This window comes from Xenopus laevis, chromosome 1S, assembly GCF_017654675.1.
Source record: "Xenopus laevis strain J_2021 chromosome 1S, Xenopus_laevis_v10.1, whole genome shotgun sequence".
In the NCBI taxonomy this organism is placed as follows: domain Eukaryota; kingdom Metazoa; phylum Chordata; class Amphibia; order Anura; family Pipidae; genus Xenopus; species Xenopus laevis.
The window spans coordinates 5,216,468-5,240,430 of NC_054372.1; the positions used below are offsets into that span (position 1 = coordinate 5,216,468).

General features: G+C 39.6%; 1 protein-coding gene across 1 annotated transcript in view; it reads right to left on the reverse strand.

Moving 5' to 3' along the window:
* Window positions 1-23,963, reverse strand: part of dnaaf9.S (dynein axonemal assembly factor 9 S homeolog) — an 84,571-nt gene that overhangs the window by 2,630 nt on the left and 57,978 nt on the right. Inside the window, exons 18-32 of the mRNA XM_018242969.2 lie at window positions 22,199-22,269; window positions 18,927-18,977; window positions 16,595-16,682; window positions 15,287-15,390; window positions 15,026-15,172; window positions 13,768-13,859; window positions 12,641-12,742; window positions 10,609-10,726; window positions 10,236-10,324; window positions 8,022-8,186; window positions 7,382-7,507; window positions 4,029-4,066; window positions 2,472-2,607; window positions 954-1,040; window positions 665-771 (exon numbers count right to left, since the gene is read on the reverse strand). Coding sequence (XP_018098458.1) covers window positions 665-771; window positions 954-1,040; window positions 2,472-2,607; window positions 4,029-4,066; window positions 7,382-7,507; window positions 8,022-8,186; window positions 10,236-10,324; window positions 10,609-10,726; window positions 12,641-12,742; window positions 13,768-13,859; window positions 15,026-15,172; window positions 15,287-15,390; window positions 16,595-16,682; window positions 18,927-18,977; window positions 22,199-22,269 — 1,521 coding nt within the window. The remainder of the gene's footprint in view (window positions 1-664; window positions 772-953; window positions 1,041-2,471; window positions 2,608-4,028; window positions 4,067-7,381; window positions 7,508-8,021; window positions 8,187-10,235; window positions 10,325-10,608; window positions 10,727-12,640; window positions 12,743-13,767; window positions 13,860-15,025; window positions 15,173-15,286; window positions 15,391-16,594; window positions 16,683-18,926; window positions 18,978-22,198; window positions 22,270-23,963) is intronic.

A 23,963-nucleotide genomic window follows, 5' to 3' on the forward strand; every position in this document is an offset into this window, starting at 1 on the left:
AACAGGAGACAGACTGACTAGAAAAGTGAGTAATAAAAAGTAGTAATGACAATTCATTTGTAGCTTTACAGAACATTTGTTTTAGATGGGGTCAGTGACCCCTGTTTCAAAGCTGGAAAGAGTCAGAAGAAGAATGCAAGTAATTTAAAAACGATATAAATAAATGAGGATCAATTGAAAAGGCCATTCTATAACATACTAAAAGTTAAAGGAAAACTATACCCCTCAAACAATGTAGGTCTCTATAAAAAGATATTGCATAAAACAGTTCATATGTAAAACTCTGCTTCATGTAAATAAACCATTTTCATAATAATATACTTCTCTAGTAGTATGTGCCATTGGGTAATCATAAAAAGAAAACCTGCCATTTTAAAAAATAAGGGCCGTCCCCTGGGATTGTATGATTCACTATGCACACAAACAAACCACACACATGTTAGGTCACATGAGCCAACTTTAACATAAAGATGAACCACCCCTTTAAAGATGATTATTGAAAAATATTTTTAAAAATTTAGATTTGGTCGATTATCAAATCCTCATTTGCAAATTAAAATTTGAGAGGGAAAAAATCCTTAAAATATGTAATTGCCAGTTTTCAGTCTTATGACAAACAGTTCTGATTAGGCCTGGAAACGAGCAACATTGCTTGACCACTTACCTTTGCAACGTGTCATAAAGCGTGCTTTTTCTAAGGGATGGCTGAACCTCACACAGATCTGATCAATCTTTGGGAAAGCAGGTCCAGATGAAAATTGTCCTTCAAACCTATAAATAAAAGTACAATACTTAGTAAACTGCTTAGCCTTATCTCGGGCAGATACAACTGCACTTCTGCATATTGTTTTTTAGGTTTCTCTGGGGGAACAAATCAGCCATATTGCTAATTATTTTTTATCTGATTTGATCTGTGTGGATTAAGAGGTGGCAGCGCATTATCCATTTCTTACCATCCAGGGTACATCAGGTAGCGAGCCCTCAGCATCTGTGGGTTAGAAAAGCTGCTGGCTGACATGATCAGCTCAATATCCTCATTCCTATGAAGAAACAAAAGTAGAAAGGGTTTGTGTGTATCACACAAGAGCTATGCACAGCCTAGCTTAGAAGACCAGGAACAACAAAAAAAAATTTGTAAAAAAATTCATTAGAATACATAGAAAAAAACCCCAAAGATACATCGTGCGGTGCTCGATTTCTCCTCCCTGGCTATCTCCTATAAGGAATACAGGGAGGAGAAATCGAGCGATGCGCGATGGATCGCCGGATCGCTTTCTGAAGAGGAGCGCAAGCGGAGTTCTGGTAAGTTATTTCTTAATAAAGACTTTGCGATTTTAAAATATAAACTGTCTTGGTGTCTTTTTTTTTCGATCTATACTAACCAATATTTATTTTAAAAAAAATTAATGTTACCGGTCCTTTAAGCTATGGTGTGTTCTTGAAACACAGAAAGAAATGGCCAGTCTAACCCATGTTGTGATGTTGACCAGCTGCTAAAAGCACCCTTGTGGCAAGCGCTCGGTCTTACCCACGTTCTGGAGTTGACCAGCAGCTTTAATGATAAAAAGCCAATATTTGTATACAAAAAGGAGAAAGCACAAATTGTAGCCAAATAGAGCCTATAGCCATACCTCCCAACATTTTGGAAGTAAAAAGAGGGGAAAAAATTTTTTTCCCGCATGTAGCGCAGCAATTTTTGACCACACCCCTTTTTGTGGCCACACCCCCTAATTACCATGTTTGTTTTACAAAATTTGGCAGGTTATGAAAGTTTGAAAATATTTCTCCTTATCTAAACTGTGTTTTTGTGTCTCAAAATTGTTACAAAGTATCTTATTTGCACCTGTTAGCTGTTCTGGGCTCTCTGCTAAAAGCCAATTAAGTGAGAAACTTTGTTTCTTTTTCTGGCTGTTCAGTGCAGAGAAAAGAGGGACTTTCCAGTACAAATGAGGGACTGCGGGCTGAGCTGTCAAAAGAGGGACTGTCCCTCCGAAAAAGGGACAGTTGGGAGGTATGCCTATAGCTGCAATTCAGCCTTCAAAACACAGAATTATTTACAGGTGTATGTTAAAGGGGAACTATTGCAGAAATGAAAATGTAGTATAAGCTTGATCATACTGAAATAAGAAACTTTCTAAATATCATTAAATAATCAATTAAATATTCTATACCGTATCTAAAATAAACAAGTTTATATTCACTATCCCTCTCTCAGCATCTGTTTCTCTTCATTCTGTCTTCATGCAGCAGTTGCATCCAATATATCTTATAGGGGGGCTCCTTTTGCCTACAAGATGTATTAGAGCTCACTCTTTTAAAATCACCAGACATCATGTGTGCAGGATTTGTGCAAAAGGCAGTTATTTTGTTAGATAGATAGATTTTGTTTGTACTGGAATCAGTCATTTGAGTGAACTCTAAAAGCAAACTGGGCGCTGTCAATCTTTCTCCTTCTTACAGTGTGCTCTTACCTAGTAACTATTCCCTTTTCTGCTAGAATAAACGCAGCCCCAGGATTGGCTGCTCTGATCAGTTTTTGGACCAGCACAAAGCTAGGATGCCTCTGCTCAGTAGTAAGACTGGTGATGACAACGCTGCTCACAATACCTATGGAACACAATAAATACGCATGATAAGTCTTATTGTAGGGTTTCCCCACTCGTCTAGGAAGCAAGACTGTTAGTCAAAAGGGTTAAAGTTTGGAAAAATTGCTTATTAGCTCTCCTTGATGCCCACATAACATGCATTCAAGGAGAACTAAACCCTAACAATGAATATGGCTAAAAATGTCCTATTTTATACACTGAACTTATTGCACGAGGCTAAAGTTTGAGCTTGTCAATAGCAGCAATGATCCAGGACTTCAAACTTGTCACAGGGGGTCACCATCTTGGAAAGTGTCTGTGACACTCACATGCTCAGTGGGCTCTGATTGGCTGTTGAGAAGCTAAGCTTAGGGCTCGTCACTTAATTATCCAGCAGAAAATGACCTTCCCTGGCTGTAATATAAGCTGATGCTACAGGTTTGCTGATTATTAAATTCTGATGCTAATTGCACTGGTTTCTGTGCTGCCATGTAGTAATTATGTGTATTAATTACTAATCAGCCTTATATTGTGACATTTCTATTCTATGTGTACTGTATATTGTGAGTGGGTCCCTAAGCTCAGTAAGTGACAGCAGCACAGAGCATGTGAATCATTGAATCAGCAGAAAAGAAGATGGGGAGCTACTGGGGCATCTTTGGAGACACAGATCTTTACTGCTAAAGGGCTGTGGTTGCCTTGGGCTGGAACAGAAGCACAACGATTCTACCTACTTCTTTAGTTAGGCTTTAGTCAAAAGTAATTTAATCTATATACATTTGTACAGTACACAGTGAAACAAATCAACTTTCCTCTAGGTCTAGGACCATGGTGCTACACACAACATAGATGTACCGGACAACAGACAAAAAGTGCAAGTGCAAAAATATGCAACTCCTGCAAGACAGGACAACACAGTGCAGGGACAGGACAAGACAGTGAACACTCAGCAGATGTAATATGTTAAGTAAATAATGCTAAACATCAGACATGATGGGAGTATCATTATGATATGACAGTAGTAAGAACATGATAAAGAACATGATAAAGTGCAGATGTGCTCATAGAGAACAATTGTATCCAATGGCTATTTATTTATACAATGGCGTACAGTGGCTGTGTAACATTGTGGTATACAGTAAGGTCAGATGGAGTGTGAGTGTGAGAGAGATCTGTCCGGTCCCTGAGTATTCAGGAGCCTTATGGCTTGGGGGAAGAAACTGTTACACAGTCTGGTAGTGAGGGCCCTAATGCTTCAGTACCTTTTTCAAGATGGCAGGAGTGTGAACAGTGTGAACAGTGTGAACAATGCTGGTGGCTTTACGGATGCAGCGAGTGGTGTAAATGTCCGTGATGGAAGGAAGAGAGACACCTATGATCTCCTTAAAAGGGAAAATTCCCCTTAGAATATAGAAATATTACACAGAAGGTAAATGACAATACCTTGTGAGCACTGCTCCAGGAATTTTGGAAAAGTGAACCTAAAAATAGGAAAAAAAACATGTTTAGATCTGTGATTATCGACTGACACTATCTATAAATGCATATATATTCTGGGACAGGTAATATTTTATATCTGTGTGCCCCAGTGAGACGAGACTATAGTAAGAGGGCTAGTACAAATAAACCTGCTGAACTGAATCACTAGAATGCAAGCGGTGTGACTTCAAAGTAGCTCAGATAAGGTCCAGTAGTGAAGCTGCATTGTGTCTGGCTCACTGTGAAGTGTTGCACTGTAGCCGATAACCAGAACCTCTCTCAGGGGAAAACCAGCTGCTACATTGGCCCCTTGCCCAGAGGCACTGCACTTTTACATTCCCAAATCACCTCCATTTCATCATAATGCAAAACCACCAGCACAAAATAACCCTTCCATAGCTGGTACGTAGTACATTGGTTTAGGTACTTGGGCTGGTGCCACATAGATGACTAGGTTACTTGGGATGTCTCAAATAGTATCTACAGCTAGATCAGTGCCAGGAGCTCAACCTGAAGGGGGGGCAGTTGATATGAGCCCCTGTAACACAATTGCTGACTTTGCAGAAAGGCTTGTATGGACTGTGTGCAACTCCAAGTATCCCGGTGAATATGTACACTCTCTCTTTAGAAGACCTTATATATTCATACCACCTTTATGCTGATGACATTCAGATATATTTAGACACCCCCTCACAAAACTGACGTTCAAACTCAGATCACAGACTGCTTAGTAACTATCTCTTCCTGGATGAAGCAACGCCACCTTAAGCTCAACTTGACCAAGACTGAGCTCATGGTCTTTCCACCCAACACAAGCGCTTTTCTTCCATTCACCGTTACTATTGATGGCATGACCATTAACCCAGTTAACTCAGAACGCTGCTTGGGGGTCATCTTTGTCCAGTCTCTCTCCTTCATATTATCATATAAATACTACTGCCAAAACCTGCTGCTTCTTCCTCTGCAATATAGCCAAGATACGCCCATTTCTTTCACAAACAGCCAAAACACGAATCCATGCCCTTATCTTATCCCATTTAGACTATTGCAATTTCCTCCTTACCGGTCTTCCCAACTCCCATCTTTCTCCCCTCCAATCATTCTTAAGCTCTGCTACCAGGATCCTTCTGCTCTCTCCTTAGAGGGAACCTGCTCAACCACAACTAAAATCCTTAGCCTGACTGTAAGCAAAGGATAGTATATAAAATCCTTCTACTAACATTTCCTTCACTACAATTCTTCTCTTGTCTCACTTTATGTTCCTGGTCATCTTCTCTGCTCCTCTACCACCTTTTCTTCACACCATCCACATCCACTGCCACCTCTCATCTCAAACCCTTCTATCTTGCTGCTGTTACCTCTGGAATTCCATCTCTGAATTCCTCCATAAGAATCCTCTCTCAATCTCTTCAAGAAAAAAAAAACTAAGAGTCTACCTTTTGGAGCACTAGAACATATTTAGCCTAGTCTTGTGCCTACTGGCTATGCCTTACCTTGTGCACTTTTTCATCTCCAATCTGTGCCTGTATGTTAGCCTCCCATCCACTTAGACTGTAAGCTCTACGGGGCAGGGACCTCCTTTCAACTATGCCTATTGCACATAGCACCTGATATGATTTCTGCGTATATTTATTTTGTGATTTGTCTTCCCCGTGTATACTTTTATTTATATATTGTACTTTTATGCACTGTACAGCGCTTCAGCTCCTTAACAGCGCTGCAGCTCCTTAACAGCGCTTTACAAATAAAGTTATACATACATACATAATGCTTCTAAAATCAGCCCAAACAAATAAATAAAAAGCAGGGTTTATTTTTTAGTTGTCATGGTCATGGATGAGGCCAGAGCTCCATCTACTGGCCAGCAATTTAATGTGATCGCATTGTTAAATCCAGGTTACTCAGACTAGAATCCTGCACGGGTTAATTTTTTGGAACCCATACCCGACCCCTACCTGCATCTTACCTGCTTGGACCCACTACACGACCCGCAAGTACCTTATCCGCAACCCGGCCCTGCGACCCACTGACCATCAAGAATCAGGAAGTGCTGTCATTGTAAACCGGAAGTGACATCATCGGAAGTAAGCGTGATCAGAAAAAAGGAGTAAAAATCGATATTGAGAAGACCCGCAACCCGCACCCGGAACATCTACCCGCAACACGCAGGGTACTGCAGGTTTTTGCGGGTAACCTGTGGGTACCCAACCCGCTGCAGGACTAACTCAGACCTGAACAAACACCATGGCTGTTAGCTAAAGGTGCCCATACATGATAAGATGGTGAGGTTGGATCTTTCCCTGATATGCCCACCAACGGTAGTTTTAATCTGAACCCTAGGCCCAACTGATCGGATTATAATGAAGGAAATGGGTGCTGACTGGACGAGGACTGCATCAACTTGCCAATGCTGTCCTCAATTAAATAGCAAAGTCAAACCTCCCCAATCGATATCTGCCCAATTTTTGGCCAGAGATCAATTGGGGAGACCCATCGCAAGCCCCCACACAAAAGTAGATAAGCTGCAGAATTGGTCTAAAGGTACGATATCAGCAGTTTTAATTTGCACGTGTATGGCCACCTTAAGGTTGCAAGCCAATTTTTCTTTATAAACATAGGCCAGCAGATGTTCACCTTCAGATTAATCTATAAAGAATGTGGTAGCCATAAGTTTTCAAAAGTTCTCACGTTTTGTATTCAGATTGATACTGCACAACCGGACAAAAAATGCATTTTTATGTAGAAGGTAAACCTCCCTTTTAAAAGGGGAGGCTCATACAAGTTTCTTCACAATTCTAAGCAATTGAAAGTTTCAGCACTGTGATGTTATTAGTAAATGCAAATTGGATTAGAAACGAGTATTTGCCTGCCCCTTTGTGCACTGCAGTGTAGCTCTACTCCAGCCTTGATTTCAGTTTCCACAATGTCATGCATGCTTCTTTAGGGCAGTGGCACATGGGAAGATGCCACCAGAAGAAACTTCGGGGGATTTAGAGATCAGTTGGACATACCGCCAGAGATTCCTATTACCGGCAATAAAGAGGCATTTTCAGTAGACTTGTCGCCTGCAGCCGCGTCTGGAAAAAAAAAATCTTGCCGTGTGCCACTGCCCTTACAATTCTGCTTCAGTGGCTTCTGCTACAGTGTTTCCAGAGCCAGAACCGGCAGTTCAGTGAAAAGGAAGTGACAGAAAAATATTGCATATAATTCTAAAACCACTGAATGTTAAGCCAGCATTGAAAGTATGAACAGATTTCTCTAATTAGTTTCTTTATCATTACTCTCTTAGTATAACTGGGGTTATTGCAATACTTAACCTGTGCTCCATGAAGCAGCTCAAGGGATTCACACAGGCGGCGACTGCCCCAATCACAAATGAGGACCTGACTCCGGGGTCATAGTGAGTCTGCAGCGCCTGCACTACATCAAGCACATCTGAGTATCTGTGAGGACAGAACAAAGATGAGGTGACAATCACACATGTAAGGACGGCTGTCAGCAGATACACAAAGCTCCGTGATTCCAAGAACAGACAGCACAAGCTATTATTATCTGCTGCCACGGCAAAAAACATACGTTGCAAGGGAACATAAGTAAAAGGTTTGCATACGAATTTAAATTACATGCAGAAAGGAGCATCCAGCTGGCCAAAGTAGCAGAGAACCAATTACTGCTGCCTCAGAAATGCACAGTTATTATGTGGCTAAGAAACATACCAATGGGTAACAGGATAATACTTGAATAGTATCACAAAAGTGGAGGGTCTCGCACACTATACAGACTTTATTGGGCTTGTGTGTACTTGAAATGCCACGGCCTATGTACATAACAAACTACAATTTAGGCATCATTACTAGTACTGGCATTTGCACCGGACAGTAACCCTAGCAATCCAAGTAACTTATAGGTATAGTTTTTATGTAGCAAATAAAAATAGAAAGGAAGAATGTTACTTACCCATCTAGCACAACAAGAATCCTGATTTGCCTGCGGAAGTAAGCAGCCTTATGGACGCCATGTTTCCTTGTTACTTCCAGGACACTGGAGAGGTGCTTCTGAAAATGTGATGTGGCAAAATCCTCGGTGCTGTCGGCAGGCTGGCGATAGACGTTCCATCTGAAGCTGGAGTAGCAAAGGATGGATGAGAATTATGAGGACCAATAAGGATGAAGTGGGACAAGCAGAACTATAACTACCCAACAGAAGATTATATGCAATATATTACATGCTGGGTGGTGAGAATGCCTGCTTTCCTCAGCAATTGCTATGAAGAAAGGAATCAGGTGCTAATAACAAATGGACAGCAGATATTGTAGTATAAATGACTGACTTCATGAAGATTTGCTTATGATATGAAACAAGCAGTTACCTCCCTCTACCAGTTTATTATTATATTTGTTGCTTACTGCTTGCCTCATTGTCCCCCATGCTACCTGTGACACTGGTGTTGGGTCTGCTTCTCGGTGAGAGACCTTTCCAATGATACAGCCAACGCCCTTATCAATGTTGCAATCAGAGAAGGAAGTTTATTGAGATACAGAATACAAGCATTCAGTAGCTCGGGTGAGAACGTTCTGCCAGTCTCGACCCGTGCACATATATTTATTAGGTTACGTGTTATAATGCAAATGCATTGTGTTATACATGATTGGCTAAAATATTACTTGCAAATTATACGTAATGATGCTAAGCAAACTATTCTTATATGGGCATAAACGTTATACTTGGTACAGTTGTTTGTTTATCTGACCACAAACAATTTCTTAATAGCCAGCTAGCTAGGCGTTGGCTATCAGGTTCTGCTTTTATAACTGTCATATTTGCACGTAGCTATATTAGATGAAAAACATGTTTACTGTTTCGAACATTTATATGTAGCATATACAGAATGGAATAGATATAAGAACCCGGGTTCAAAGGTTAACTAGGCCTTAGGTTAGTTTTGGATTCATCACTGGTGAACCTGCTTAACATTCCCTGCTGTTTTTGATTGTTGCTCATTGTCTCGCACTGCCCCTCCAATCTGTCCTTGTACAAAGGTCACTGCATCCCACTACCCGAACCTGCCATCCTAGCACACTGGCCCAGATGCTCTACAGCAGGGGTCCCCAACCTTTTTTACTCGTGAGCCACATTTAAATGTAAAAAAAAAAAAAAGAGTTGGGGAGCAACACAAGCATGAAAAAGTCCATGGGGATGTCAAATAGGGGCTGTTGTTGGCTATTTGGTATCCCCTATGTGGACTGGCAGCCTACAGGAGACTCTGTTTGGCAGTACATCTGGTTTTTATGCAATTAAAACTTGCCTCTAAGCCTGGAATTCAAAAATAAGCACCGGCTTTGAGGCCACTGGGAGCAACATCCAAGGGGTTGAGGAGCAACATGTTGCTCGCGAGCTACTGGTTGGGGACCACTGCTCTACAGAATACTGTTATGATCTCTTTTGCTTTTGGTCCATTTATGTAATTTGGCTCCTACTGCAGTTTCTGATCAATGACCTTATGCTTGCTTTTTTTTCAAAACACATCAGTTAATAGTGCTGCTCCAGCAGACTTCTGCATTGAAATCCATTTATCAAAAGAGCAAACAGATTTTTTTTTATATTTCATTTTGAAATCTGACATGGGGCTAGACATATTGTCAGTTTAGCAGCTGCCCCCAGTACAATTGCTGGTTTAGGAATTAAATTTTATATTGTAGAGTGAATTGTTTGCAGTGTAAACAGTGTAATTTAGAAATAATAACTACATCATAAAAATCATGACAGATCTATGACACAGAGAGTTCCTGTGAACTAAACCGACCAGTTGCTTTCCAGTCACTTAAATGGGAAAGCCGGAATAATATAGTGAGTGCTTTAAATGAGGCAGCAGCACTGATTTTTGCAACTGATCATTTCCAGTGGAAAAAACACCGCACATCTGGTTATCTGGACTGCATTTTTGTAATGGCTATTCCCATTAGCAAGCATGGCAGCTAATATTCTAAGGATTCTTACGGCTAGTGTATTATAGTAGCAGGTCGCTGAATGCTCATGCTTCATAAGAATACCATCAAACTAACAATCATGTGACCCATGTATTATTTTACTTAATATTATATATTAATTAATATTAATATTTATATTACTTAATATTTTTACATTTAAATTAAAAACAAAATAAAAACAAACCTTCCACATTCCGTTTGCAAAGAAATCAGTGAAATGCAGAGTTCATTGCAGTAACTCCCCGGCAGTCCACTCACAATTGTTATTGTCATCTGAAACAGTGCATTTTGTAAATGTAAGAGCCATACTATTAAGAAAATGTTTGTTCTTATACATTAATTATAAATAAACTATACATTATGTGCATGTTGTATTATCTCATATATCTATATATATCTATAAATCTCTCTCTCCAGCTGGACAGCCCAAGGTATTCCTCTGTACAGGCTCAGTGGACTACTGCTGAAGAATTGTCAGGGGGCTGGCATATGGCATTTCTCTGTACATTAGTATAGATATATGTTCACTAAACATAAAGGAACACCTAATCACTTACCTTTTCATTCTCTGGGTTATTAGGAATAGCAGGTTCCGAATGCTGAAGCAGAAGAGGCAGGTGCACCCTTGGAATTGGCTCCTTCCCCACACTGCTCACTCCAAGGTGCTGAAAGAAACTGATGAAATAACAGTTTGAAATAAAGTGCTAACTTGTTCATGCCAAAATACAACACACACACACAAAGCTCTTACATTTAAGTCTCCTTGTGCCTTGCACCATTGAAGGGACCCCTCTACTTTATCCAAAACACTGGCCAGGAATTAAGTACTGGTCACTTACTTTACACGGCACCTGATCACATGCATCTGAGGGGCCTGTATGTATGTATATATTTATATACAATATACAGTATATAATGCTATGCCTCACTCGTTTAATGGCACAGTCTTCAAGAACAAATTGCTAAAAAATTTACAAAAAAGGCTTAGATTTCGCACCCATTTTGTAATTTACTTTGTGCTGTGTGGGAGGTGCACATTTTTGGCAACTAACAGCAGACACAATTACATTTGAATACAGGGAAAACAGACCCAAATTTGCTCTTGGTTGTGGTAAATGAATCTCAATGTAACTGAAATTGACATTCTGGCTGGGTAGTACACTAATGTCTCTACTGGTACATCCAGCATATAAAGGATACAGCACCCCTAGATAAACAACCCAGCCCTGCCTTTTGCTCCTAGTGCGACTATAACAATGTTAACTATACTGAACTTTAACTAACAGGTTTGGGCACTGCCCAGACCCTGTCCTGTACCAGCTCCCTACAAGGTGGGATCCAGGAAGAAGCCTGAGCACATATGTGCGCTCCCTTTAAAACTTTTAAACACTGGATAAACTACCATGGACCCAACTACCATGGACCCAGGAAAATAGCTGCCTGGGTAAATTAAAGGACCACTATAGGTGTCCAAAATACAGGGTACACTGACCTAACACTCAGGGGGCAAATTCACTAAGCGCCGAACGCCAGCGTTACTTCGCTAGCGTTTGTCATTTTCGTTACTGCGCAAATTCACTAACGAACGCTGGCGTAGTTTCGCTAATGTTACTTCGCACCCTTACACCTGGCGAAGTTTCGCTAGCGACGTAACTAGGCAAATTCACTAACGCGTGCAGTGTACTGAACGCTACCTTTTACGCTAGACTTCCTTCGCCACCTCAGACCCGGCGAAGCGCAATAGAGTAGATAGGGATTGTTTCAAAAAAAGTCAAAAATTTTTCTAAGTCCCAAAAAACGCTGGCGTGTTTTCTACATTATGGGTGATAGGCTGAAAAAGATCGAAAAATTTTTTGGGGCTCCCCTCCTTCCCCCCTACATTTCCTGACTCATGGCAACTTACCTAGACAGTGGGCACATGTGTAGGGCAAAATAAAATTTTATTTGATGTTTTGAAGCTTTTCTAGCCATTTGTAGTGCTGATACGTATTCCTCCATTGAAATTAGAATTTCGCGCCGTATGCAAATTAGCCTTACTTAGCGAATCAACGCTAGCGCAACTTCGCAACCTTACGCTACCCCTGAGCGCAACTTCGGGTTTTAGTGAATTTGCGAAGCGCTGGCGAAACTACGCCTGGCGAAGTGTGGCGAAGTGCGGCGAAGTTACGCCTGGCGCAACTACGAATCTTAGTGAATTTTCCCCAGGGTCTCTACACTCGCTTATTGAAATTTATTTAATACTTAATAGAAAATCCTGTTAGTAATGACAGCTTTAAGACTCCTCCTGTATGGAGAAACTAGTCGCAAGCCTTGGTCAGGTGTGATTGTGGCTTTACATGACTTTTTGCACCTCCCTTTGTTCATTTGTTCAATACTTATTCCCTGTGTCATTCCACTTTATTATAGATAACTTTATGTATGGACTTATTTGTTTTGAGTTCTTTGTATGTGTGGAGTATGTGAGTTGTTACGGACATCTGGTGCACATTTCATGTCAATAGCCCCATTAGAAATATATTTATTGAGATAAAAATTGACGCTGTTGTATTGCAGGAATGGGATTAGAACAAACATATAAATTGAAATCACCTTTCTATCCCAGGAAGGCTTGCTGACGCCATCTTGAGGTGACTCCATCTTTCTGAAGTTGGGTAGGATAATGCTTCATACAAGTTCTGTATGCTCAAGAAACTAGCCAAAAGAGAACAGGCATATATTACATTGGTTTAGTGCTGCTATAATCATTAGGTAGTTCAAAGTTCCTTCCAGGGATGTAGTCTAGTCATTATATCAAAAACATTTATTCATCCAGAAATGTTACATTTAGATGCCTATGCCTTTGTTTTGCTTTAAAGGAGAACTAAAGCCTAACTAAAAAAGTAGGCTAGAAATGTTGTACATGATGTTTTATGCTTCTGTACCAGCCCAAGGCAACCACAGCCCTTTAGCAGTAAAGATCTGTGTCTCCAAAGATGCCCCAGTAGCTCCCCATCTTCTTTTCTTCTGATTCACTGATTCACATGCTCTGTGCTGCTGTCACTTACTGAGCTTAGGGAGCCACTCACAATATACAGTACACATAGAATAGAAATGTCACAATATAAGGCTGATTAGTAATTAATACACATAATTACTACATGGCAGCACAGAAACCAGTGCAATTAGCATCAGAATTGAATAATCAGCAAACCTGTAGCATCAGCTTATATTACAGCCAGGGAAGCTCATTTTCTGCTGGATAATTAGTGACGAGCCCTAAGCTTAGCTTCTCAACAGCCAATCAGAGCCCACTGAGCATGTGAGTGTCACAGACACTTTCCAAGATGGTGACCCCCTGTGACAAGTTTGAAGTCCTGGATCATTGCTGCTATTGACAAGCTCAAACTTTAGCCTTGTGCAATAAGTTCAGTATATAAAATATGCCATTTTTAACTATGTTCATTTTTAGGGTTTAGTTCTCCTTTAATGATTTTATTTGACTGCACGCATGTGTCAGTAGCAGAATTTTGCCCAAACACACATATGATTTGGTGAATAAATGTGAGATAAGATTAGGGCAAAATAAATGGATTTCATCATTGAATGTTTTGCTTAGCTGTCTAGATCTATAATTTAATACTTAACACCACAAGGGTTACATGTGCTCATTGCACAATTCTCATATAAAAACCATTACATAACACAATTCTCCTCCAAACAGAAGCAATATGACTTACATTTGTTTCTGTTCTGCGGACAGCTGATCTTCCTGAACTACTTGTAAATGGAATCCAGAATTATCTGTACACTTTTGCCACAAAGGGAAGACCTAAAGACAAATTAAATAACTGGTTTACAATAGGGAGAAAATAGACTTTTTACTAGTCAGAATATAAAAAGTGTTTAAAGGAGAAACAAACCCTTAATAAAAAAAAAACCCTACCCCCTACCCTACATAGAACCCCCGTCCTCCCCCCCCAGCCTAGCTGCCCCCACCCCGGGCAAATGCCCCTAACTCTTTACTTACCCCTCCGTGCAGATTCTGTCCAGTGGAGCTCACGGGTGCCATCTTCTTCTCTGCGATAATCTTTGGAATAAGACCGGTGAAGCGGCGCATGTGCAGTTGGAGCAATTTTCTGTTTCGCGACAACTGCTCATGCACCGAAACTCACGAAAATTGCCGAAGCATCTGTCTCATTCCGAAAATTACCGAAGCGGCTGAAGATGGCGCCTGTGAACTCTGCTGGACAGAATCTGCACGGAGGGGTAAGTAAAGAGTTAAAAAATGAAGGGCATTTGCCTGGGGGAGAGGGGAATATGTAGGGTAGGGGGTAGTTTTTTTTTATTAAGGGGTTGTTTCTGCTTTAAAAGGAGAAGGAACACTACAGAACCAGTTTATTGCCAACAGATTAGCCACAATAGTGGAAGCTATAACACTATATTTATTCTGCAGAATACTTTACCATACCTAAGTAAAAAGCTCTAGAAACTCTCTGTTTGTTTAGGATAGCAGCTGTCATATTAGCTTGATATGACATCACTTCCTGCCTGAGTCTCTCCCTGCTCACTCATAGCTTTGAGCTCAGATTACAGCAGGTAGGGGAGAGGGAGAGAGGAGCAAACTGAGCATGCTCAAGCCCTAGCCCTGGAGGTTTAAGCTGAAAACAGTTAGTCTGATACAGAAGCCCATGAGTACACAATAGAAGGAAAGAAATGTGCTGTTTCTTTTGACAGAGGACTCAGAGCAGCATTACTTTGAGGGTTTACTGGTGTATTTATATAGACCTTTCTGATAAAGCTTACTTACTTTTAGCCTTTCCTTCTCCTTTAAATAAAATTCGAACACTTTAGATTACAACTATAGCACAAATAAATAAATGACAAAATCAAAACTGAAGGGAACGCTAAAAAAATAGAGACATAAAATAATGGCACAAGTTTGTACATAATGCACAATGAATTGGTGGAGGTGTACAACAGCACTTTCAGTAATACCTGTGAGTAAAAAGTCCGGTAGCTCTTTGACTTGGGCATTAGTGCAAACATGAGAAAGCCAGCAGGAAGACTGAAATGAATAGGCAGATGTGGAGTCAGAGAGCTCTTAAACTCAACAATGAGTGCAGCAGCAAAGGTAGTCGAATTCTGAAAAGAAAAATAAGTACAAAATGTAAGGGAAAATTAAATCAATTCCCACAGAGATCGAAAAAAAGAGCAATAAAATTCAATTCAGTATTAAAAGGCAACAGGTTTACTTACCCCATCATACAGTTTAATAGAATTCACATGATTCATTGAAATGGTAATACTGCCATGGTAGGGATGAAGAAACAGCATGCCGTCAGAAAAGAAACACAGTTTACCTATAGGAAAACAAATAATTTGGGTCTTAAAATGTTTTCTATTTACATATGTAAGTATATGTAAGTATCACAAAATTAAAGGGATACTGTCATGGGAAAAAAATTTTTTTTTCAAAATGAATCAGTTAATAGTGCTGCTCCAGCAGAATTCTGCACTAAAATCCATTTCTCAAAAGAGCAAACAGATTTTTTTATATTCAATTTTGAAATCTGACATGGGGCTAGACATATTGTCAATTTCCCAGCTGCCCCATGTCATGTGACTTTGCTCTGATAAACTTCAATCACTCTTTACTGCTGTACTGCAAGTTGGAGTGATATCACCCCCTCCCTTTTCCCCCCAGCAGCCAAACAAAAGAACAATGGGAAGGTAACCAGATAGCAGCTCCCTAACACAAGATAACAGCTGCCTGGTAGATCTAAGAACAACACTCAATAGTAAAAACCCATGTCCCACTGAGACACATTCAGTTACATTGAGATGGAAAAACAGCAGCCTGCCAGAAAGCATTTCTCTCCTGAAGTGCAGGCACAAGTCACATGACATGGGGCAGCTGGGAAACTGACAATATGTCTAGCCCCATGTCAGATTTCAAAATTGAATATCAAAAAATCTGTTTGCTCTTTTGAGAAATGGATTTCAGTGCAGAATTCTGCTGGAGCAGCACTATTAACTGATTCATTTTGAAAAAAAATTTTTTTCCCATGACAGTATCCCTTTACTAAACTAAATTAGATATTGCTGGGTGCTTGCTTTGGCCCCATTAATGGGTCAATAATCTGGAGTGTACAAGATGGCGGTTAAAGCTAGCTTGTGTGTGTTCAACAGTTTCCTCTTACAGACTCACTGCCGAAGCTGGAGACTCCCTGCCCCTCCTTCTGTGAGCAGCCATCAGTGTTCTGTTCAAGCCCACGGTCTAATTTACAGACTACCTGCCCCTCCCCTTATAAGCTTCCATTAGAGTGTTCTAGTCCCACCCACCACTTGAGTCACAGACTCTCTGCCCCTCCTCCATAAGTTGCCATCAACATGTGTTAATCAAGCCCTCTTATTAAACAATCCCTGCCTATATCCCTGTAAAATGCCATCATAATTTCCCAGTCCAACCATCTATTTTAGTTTATCATACTGCATAAGTTAAATATCACTTGTTCCGTAAGCAGAGTATTTAGTGTTTATCATCAAGGAAAGGTAGAACCTCACCTTCTTCAGGACCCATCTCCAAGCTTCCAGGGCACATATAAGTTCCATCGCCGCTAGCAAGAAATCTGCCAAGGAAAGATTTCTGTTCCTGCAACACAAATTCAGGCTGTTTGAATAAGATTTTATAAATATATTTACTATTGTGGGGAATCACTCTTTAGGCAGTAGCAGCAGCAACTCCTTTCACACAGATAGTAGACAGTACGCAGGTTTCCAGCTGATCTTTGTATGTGATTTTATTCTACACAACAGTTTACACACAAACATAAAAGTTCATAATCTTTTAGGAGGCAGAAAACAAAATAGTTCCAGCTGTGTCCAGCAATACAGTCCTTTTGTTCAACAACACACGTCACATGCAGTTACACTGAAAACTTGTAACACAGCCCTAGCCAGATGTAGAATATCTAGAGGGTTATTTATTAAATTCCGAATGCCAAAAACCTGAATTTTTTTTTTAACTATAAAAATATGATTTTTTTTGTGAAAAAAAACATGTTTTTTTGGGAATTTATTATACCCCTAAGATGGAAAAAGTCTGAATCTGAAAATATGGCATCTCAGACCTGCCGAGGTTGTATATAAATCAATGGGAAAAGTCCCAAAGATATCCTGATCTGCGCTGGGTTCCGTGCAATAATCCAAAGATGTTGTGGTTTTCGGACAACAATCAGTTTTCAGGTGGTAAATCTAAAAAATTTGTACAAATCATTTTTTTTTCACGATTTTTTCGGGTTTCTTCCCGCCAGTGGCGGGCCAACGCGGGCAGGCACCCTAGGCAGCCTGGCCCGACAAAGCGTCCAATACGCAAGTGCACATGTGCAAAAAAACACAAGTGCGCATGCGCAAAAAAACAAGTGCGCATGCGTGAAGAACGAAAGTGCGCATGCGTGAAGAACGAAAGTGCGCATGCGCAAAACAAAGATACGCTCACGTCGGCCAGAGCAGGGACCGGACTAGGGGATAGCAGAAGATGCGTGCCTGGCACCCCTCCAGCTTTGCGCCCTAGGCACGTACCTACTCTGCCTACCCCTAGTTCCGGCCCTGCTTCCCGCACAGGAAATTTTCGGGAAAATTTATTGATTAATAAAGGGAAAAAAAACCTGTGCGGATTAGGTCAGATTAGTTTTTGGAAAATAATGAGATAAATTCAGACTATGATAAATCGGCCTCCTAATTTACAACAGCCCTATTTGAGTTTCCCCAGTTTCGCCCAAGCTTATCTAGCTGAATATCATCTGTAGGACAAATAAAGGTGAAAAGGGGGCAGTCAGTTTATCAGGGAATAACAGTCCCAGCATCTGCAAAACTACCTCTCACAGGTACAGATAATGTAGTGCATTTAATGCAGTCATCTTACTATGCTGACGTTTCACCCGTATAGTACCTTAGATAGAAATTATAGCCAGGACTGAAATTATTATTAGTTGAGTGAGATTCTGCATACTAAATAAATAAGGGTACATGTCTCATGTATGAGACATGATTCATTTCAAATGATAGCTCAATAAAGCATTGTACCATTTTTAAAAAAAAAAAAAAAATGTGGCCACTAGAAGTATTGTTTTGTTGTAGTCTACAGAAATAATCATAGCAGTATCAAAGTATAACAAAATATCATATTAACTTATTAAAGGGGTTGTTCACCTTCAAACAACTAGTTGCTTTCAGACAGTTCACCCAAAATAACGACTTTTCCAATTACTTTCTATTTGTGACCGTTTTTCTAATATTCAAGTGTAAAGTCTTGTTTCACCTTCTAAAGCAGCTCTAGGAGGGGGTCGCCGACCCTGTAAACTGTTCTAAATTGATACATTTAGTTGATACATTTCTTGTGTATGTCCCTGCTGAGCAGATCTACGTGTTTCGTTACAGGCAGCTGTTAGACTTGATACAATAGTTGCTAATACTGCAGCTGCTGAGAAATGGATCAACTAAATGTTGTAAATTGTAACAGTTCAGAATCTGCACCTGAATTGCTGAGCTGTCATTATTAAACTTTAAACTTAGATTTTTGGAAAAATAAATAATGTAAAATAAATAAATAATGGAAAGTAATTGAAAAAAAGAATTTATTTCTGGGGAACAATCTGAAAACAACTGAACTGAAAAAAGTGTTTGGAAGATGAACAACCCATTTAAATCTTATGTGCTCCCTTATGGCTTTCATCATGTATAATTGGTCAGTGCATAATTGGTCAGTGTATAATTGGTCAGTGTATAATTGGCCAGTGTATAATTGGCCAGTGTATAATTGATCAGTGTATAATTGGTTGTAGGCTTGTATGTGGGTTGATAAACCGTAGAAGCATCAGTCTGTACATCTACTTACTTTCACTGTGTTGAAAGCTTTCTCTGACAGTTTTACTTCATTATCTTCTACCTGCAAAGCAAACAAATATGTCAAATAACCACAATTACATGAAGTTTGTATAGATGGCACTACATGAAATATGACGGAGATACTTTAGATTGTAAGCTCTCTTTACCTCTTGTATTGGTTGTTTGCATATATTATATTATGTTTAATACACACACTTAGAGGCACATTTATCAAAGGGTGAATTTCGAATTCATGTGAGTTTTTAAAGATTCCCATGAACTCAAAATTTATTACAAAGACTGAATATATTAGACTCATGTGAATAGGATTGACCCAACAACTCAACTCGAATTCGAAACAAATTTTATTTGAGTTTTAAAAAATCGATTAGGATTTTTTCCCTGAAAAAAACTCGAATGTCTGGAAGGCTGCAAACAACTCCAAATTGATCCCTGGACATCTCCCATTGACTAAAACAACGATTTGGCAGGTTTTAGGTGGCAAATAGTCGGATTAGAATTCTTAAAGGGCCAGAGTATGATAAATCTCAAAAATCAAATTCTAATTTTTTAAAAAAACTCTAAATTGAATATTAACAATTCACTAGACGAATTTGACAGTTTTCAAGTCGACCCTTGATAAATCTGCCGCTAAATGTACAATACTGCAGAATATACTGGCGTTATAAATATGTGTTAAAGGAAAACTATACCCCCCAAATGAATACTTAAGCAACAGATAGTTTATATCAAATTAAGTGGCATATTAAAGAATCTTACCAAACTGGAATATATATTTAAGTAAATATTGCCCTTTTACATCTCTTGCCTTAAGCCCCCCCCTCATTTTGTGATGGTCTGTGTGCTGCCTCAGAGACCACCTGACCAGAAATACTGCAGCTCTAACTGTAACAGGAAGAGACCACCTGACCAGAAATACTGCAGCTCTAACTGTAACAGGAAGAGATCACCTGACCAGAAATACTGCAGCTCTAACTGTAACAGGAAGAGATCACCTGACCAGAAATACTGCAGCTCTAACTGTAACAGGAAGAGATCACCTGACCAGAAATACTGCAGCTCTAACTGTATCAGGAAGAGATCACCTGACCAGAAATACTGCAGCTCTAACTGTAACAGGAAGAGATCACCTGACCAGAAATACTGCAGCTCTAACTGTAACAGGAAGAAGTGTGGAAGCAAAAGACACAACTCTGTCTGTTAATTGGCTCATGTGACCTAACATGTATGGTTTGTTTGTGTGCACAGTGAATCATACGATCCCAGGGGGCGGCCCTTGTTTTTTTAAAAATGCAGTATTCTAGTTATGCTTACCCAATGGCACATACTACTAGAAAAGTTTATATTATTATGAAAATAGTTTATTTACATGAAGCAGGGTTTTACACATGAGCAGTTTTCTGCAATATCTTTTTATAGAGACCTACATTGATTGGTGGGTATAGTTTTCCTTTAATAAATAGTAATACTAATTGGCCCAGGTAGTTTAAAGCTGCCACTAACTTAGACCTCCCCACAACTGGAGGGGAATTTAGTACAAAATACATTAAACGGGAAAATCATGGTTTGATATTATTTGCTTTTCAAGGTAATTGCAGGTAAAGTTGCTGTACCGTGTTAGCCAGTAAAAATGTTACAGGGCAACCCTTTTGAAATAAAAAAATAATAACAAAAGTGGTATAAAGGTGATGCCTTTATCGGCTAACTAGTATAATTATAACAAGCTTTCTGAACAGTTTAGTTCCTTTTTCAAGCTGATTAACAGCTTGAAAACACAGGTAATCAGCTTGAAAAAGGAAGTAAAATGTTCTGAAAGCTTGTTATGATTATATTAGTTAGCCAATAAAGGGATCACCTTTTGTCATTTTTTTTATTTCAAAAGGGTTGCCCTGTAACATTGCTTTTCAAGGCCGATCAGACTAAAGCAGGGGTGTCCAACCTGCGACCCAGGAGGGATATGAATGCGGCCCAGCTTGAAACGCTCAGTTCCTGAGTAAACGTCATAATAATATAATAATAAGTCTATTTAATATCCAGGTGTCCCATATTCCAGTGTATAGCTCCATCTGGTTATCAAACTGGTATCGTAGTTCTTTTCTGTGTATTTTCTTTACTATTACAAAACAAAAGTGTTTGTGTATTTCATGTGTGGCCCCAGACAATTCTTCTTTTTCCAATTGGGCCCAGGGAAGCCAAAAGTTTGGACACCCCTGGACTAAAGCATCAGTTTTGGTGGAAGTGCAGTATTTTTGGGACCCTGTAGGTGTCACTCAAACGCTAACATTCATCTTTCTGTCCAGTGTTTGTACAATAAAAGATTTTAGCTTGTTAATAAACTATTCCTAACACTTTTATGTGATTATGCATCGCAGCGTTTGTCCTAGGGCTGGGAAGCAGAGTCTGAAGACAACTGAAGAGAAGCAACAGCTGGAGGGATGCAATTTAACTAGTCTTGTCTGAGGATTTCACTATGTGGTTTTATTTGTGACATTCTACTGCAAATGCAAGTGCACTTTGCCAGTATAGGAGATATAGGGGCAAATTCACTGACAGGCGAAAATTCTCTAGCGATGGCTTCGCGCACATCTCAACACTTCGCCAGACGTAAATTCGCCTGGACAACGCTAATTCACAGGATACCGAATGCTGGTGAAATTACACCAGCGAAATTACGCTCAGCAGTTCGAAGTTACGCTAGCGTTGGCTAATAAGCATACGGCGTGCAGTTAAAGTACAATGGACGTATATGTTGCAGCAAATACATTACACTACACAAGGCCAGGGAACCTTAATAAACTTATATAAAGTTGTTATATTGCCCTACACATGTGCCCACTGTATAGTTTAGGTGCCATATGTTATCAAATGTAGGGGGGAAGGAGGATACCTGAAAAAAAAATTCACCCTTCTAGTCAAGCGTAAAAGGTAGCGTTCAGTACACTGCGCGCGTTAGTGAATTTGCGTAGTTACGTCCGTTGCACAAATTCGCCAGGCGTAAGGGTGCGAAGTTACGCCAGCATCCGTTAGTGAATTTGTGAAGTAACGAAAATGGCCAACGCTAGCGAATTGACGCTAGCGTTAGGCGCATAGTGAATTTGCCCCAGAGAGTTCATCAGCCAAGCTTCACTACAGTCTTTCTCACAGCACATGCAAAAAACTGTTAAAACCTTTATTCTGACTCCTGAATGAGAGAAATGCATTTGACAGCACTTTGTGGTTGAAATGTGCATGTACACAGTGAAGCATGCATAGAATACTAACCAGCCATGATTGGAAGCGTGGAACAGAAGCAGTGAGGATGGTGTAGCTATTGTCTGTAGATACAGTTCCATCTGAAGGCAAAAGAAAACAAGTCAAATTTATGATTTCCATTACAGATTTAGACATTTTTCACAAATAATTTGCTGCTTTTGGCTGTGACATTGTTCTGCTTTGACTTTTGTTAATAGTCCTATAAACAAATTGATGCTATAGCTGCCTACATGATTTTTCTAACCCCTACCTTTACAAAGACAGGCAGAACAATATCAACAAAAAAACTATTAAAGGGGAACTATGGCTAAAATGAAAATTTAATATAAGCTTCATCATACTTTCTAAATACGATCAATTAAATATTCTGCATAATTTCTGAAATAATCAAATTTATGTTCACTATCCCTCTCTCAGCATCTGTTTCTCTTCATTTTAGGGATGCACCAAATTCAGGATTCGGTTCAGGATTCTGAATCCGAATTTGCATATGCAAATTAGGGTCAGGAAGGGAAATCACATCACTTTTTGGTCACAAAACAAGGAAGTAAAAAAAATTTCCCCTCCCCCAAATTTGCATATGCAAATTAGGATTCAGATTCGGTTCGGTATTCGGCAGAATCTTGCGCGAACGATTCGGGCGAATCCGAAATAGTGGATTCGGTGCATCCCTACTTCATTCTGTCTTCATGCAGCAGTTGGGTGTCAGATATTCATTGACAGTTACATCCAATATATCTTATAGGGGGCTCCTTTCCTATCAGATGTATTAGAGCTCACTCAAATAACTGATTCCGGTAAAAACAAGATCTAACAAAATAACTGCCTTTTGCACAAATCCTGCATGTAGAGAGACATGATGTCTGGTGAGTTTAATAGAGTGACCTCTAATACATCTGCTAGGCAAAAGGAGCCCCCCTATAAGATATATTGGATCTAACTGTCAGTGAATATCTGACACCCAACTGCTGCATGAAGACAGAATGAAGAGAAACAGATGCTGAGAGAGGAATAGTGAATAAAAACAATGCATCATTTTTAATTGATTGTATTTAGAAAACGTCTTATTTCAGTACGATGATGCTTATATCATTATACCAATTTTAAGACAGTTCCTCTTTAAAAATGTGTTTGCACTCACAGGTAACCCATCACACTGAATATTTAAACATATTAACCTAAGGGGGTTATTTATCAAAGTCCGAATTTATCTCAATATTTTCTGCTACAAATTCCGTTCACATCCGCTTGGGTTTTTTACTCTTATTTATCATTATATTTTCCCAAAAATTTGCGGGGGAAAAAAATGGATTTTCACAAATTTTTCATTAGATTTTTTTGGATTTTTCACCCGAAAACTCATATTTCTTATGTTTTTTTGACCGGGGTATTGCGCGAAACCCAGCGCACATCAAAAAATCATTGGGATTTCTCCCATTGATTTATATGCAACCTCGACAGGTCTGAGATGCCGGATTTTCTGATTCAGACGTTTCCATCCTCTTTAATAAAAAATTTGTGATTTTTTAAAAGTCATGAATTTCTGGTGGTTTTTTGCATTTGGAGTTTAGTAAATAACCCCCTTGGTGTTGCAATTTTATTCTTAAATCAAGTTCAGGTAAAAATTTTGAACACGTGCCCACGGTAGAATTGCGTTATACTCGAGCGGCAGCCTACAAGATAAACAGGTTCTTCTTCCACCTGTTTAATTATGTTTGCTAGGATTCCCACAGGAAAAATAAACAGAACACAGGGCTAAAAAAACTGAAGCCAA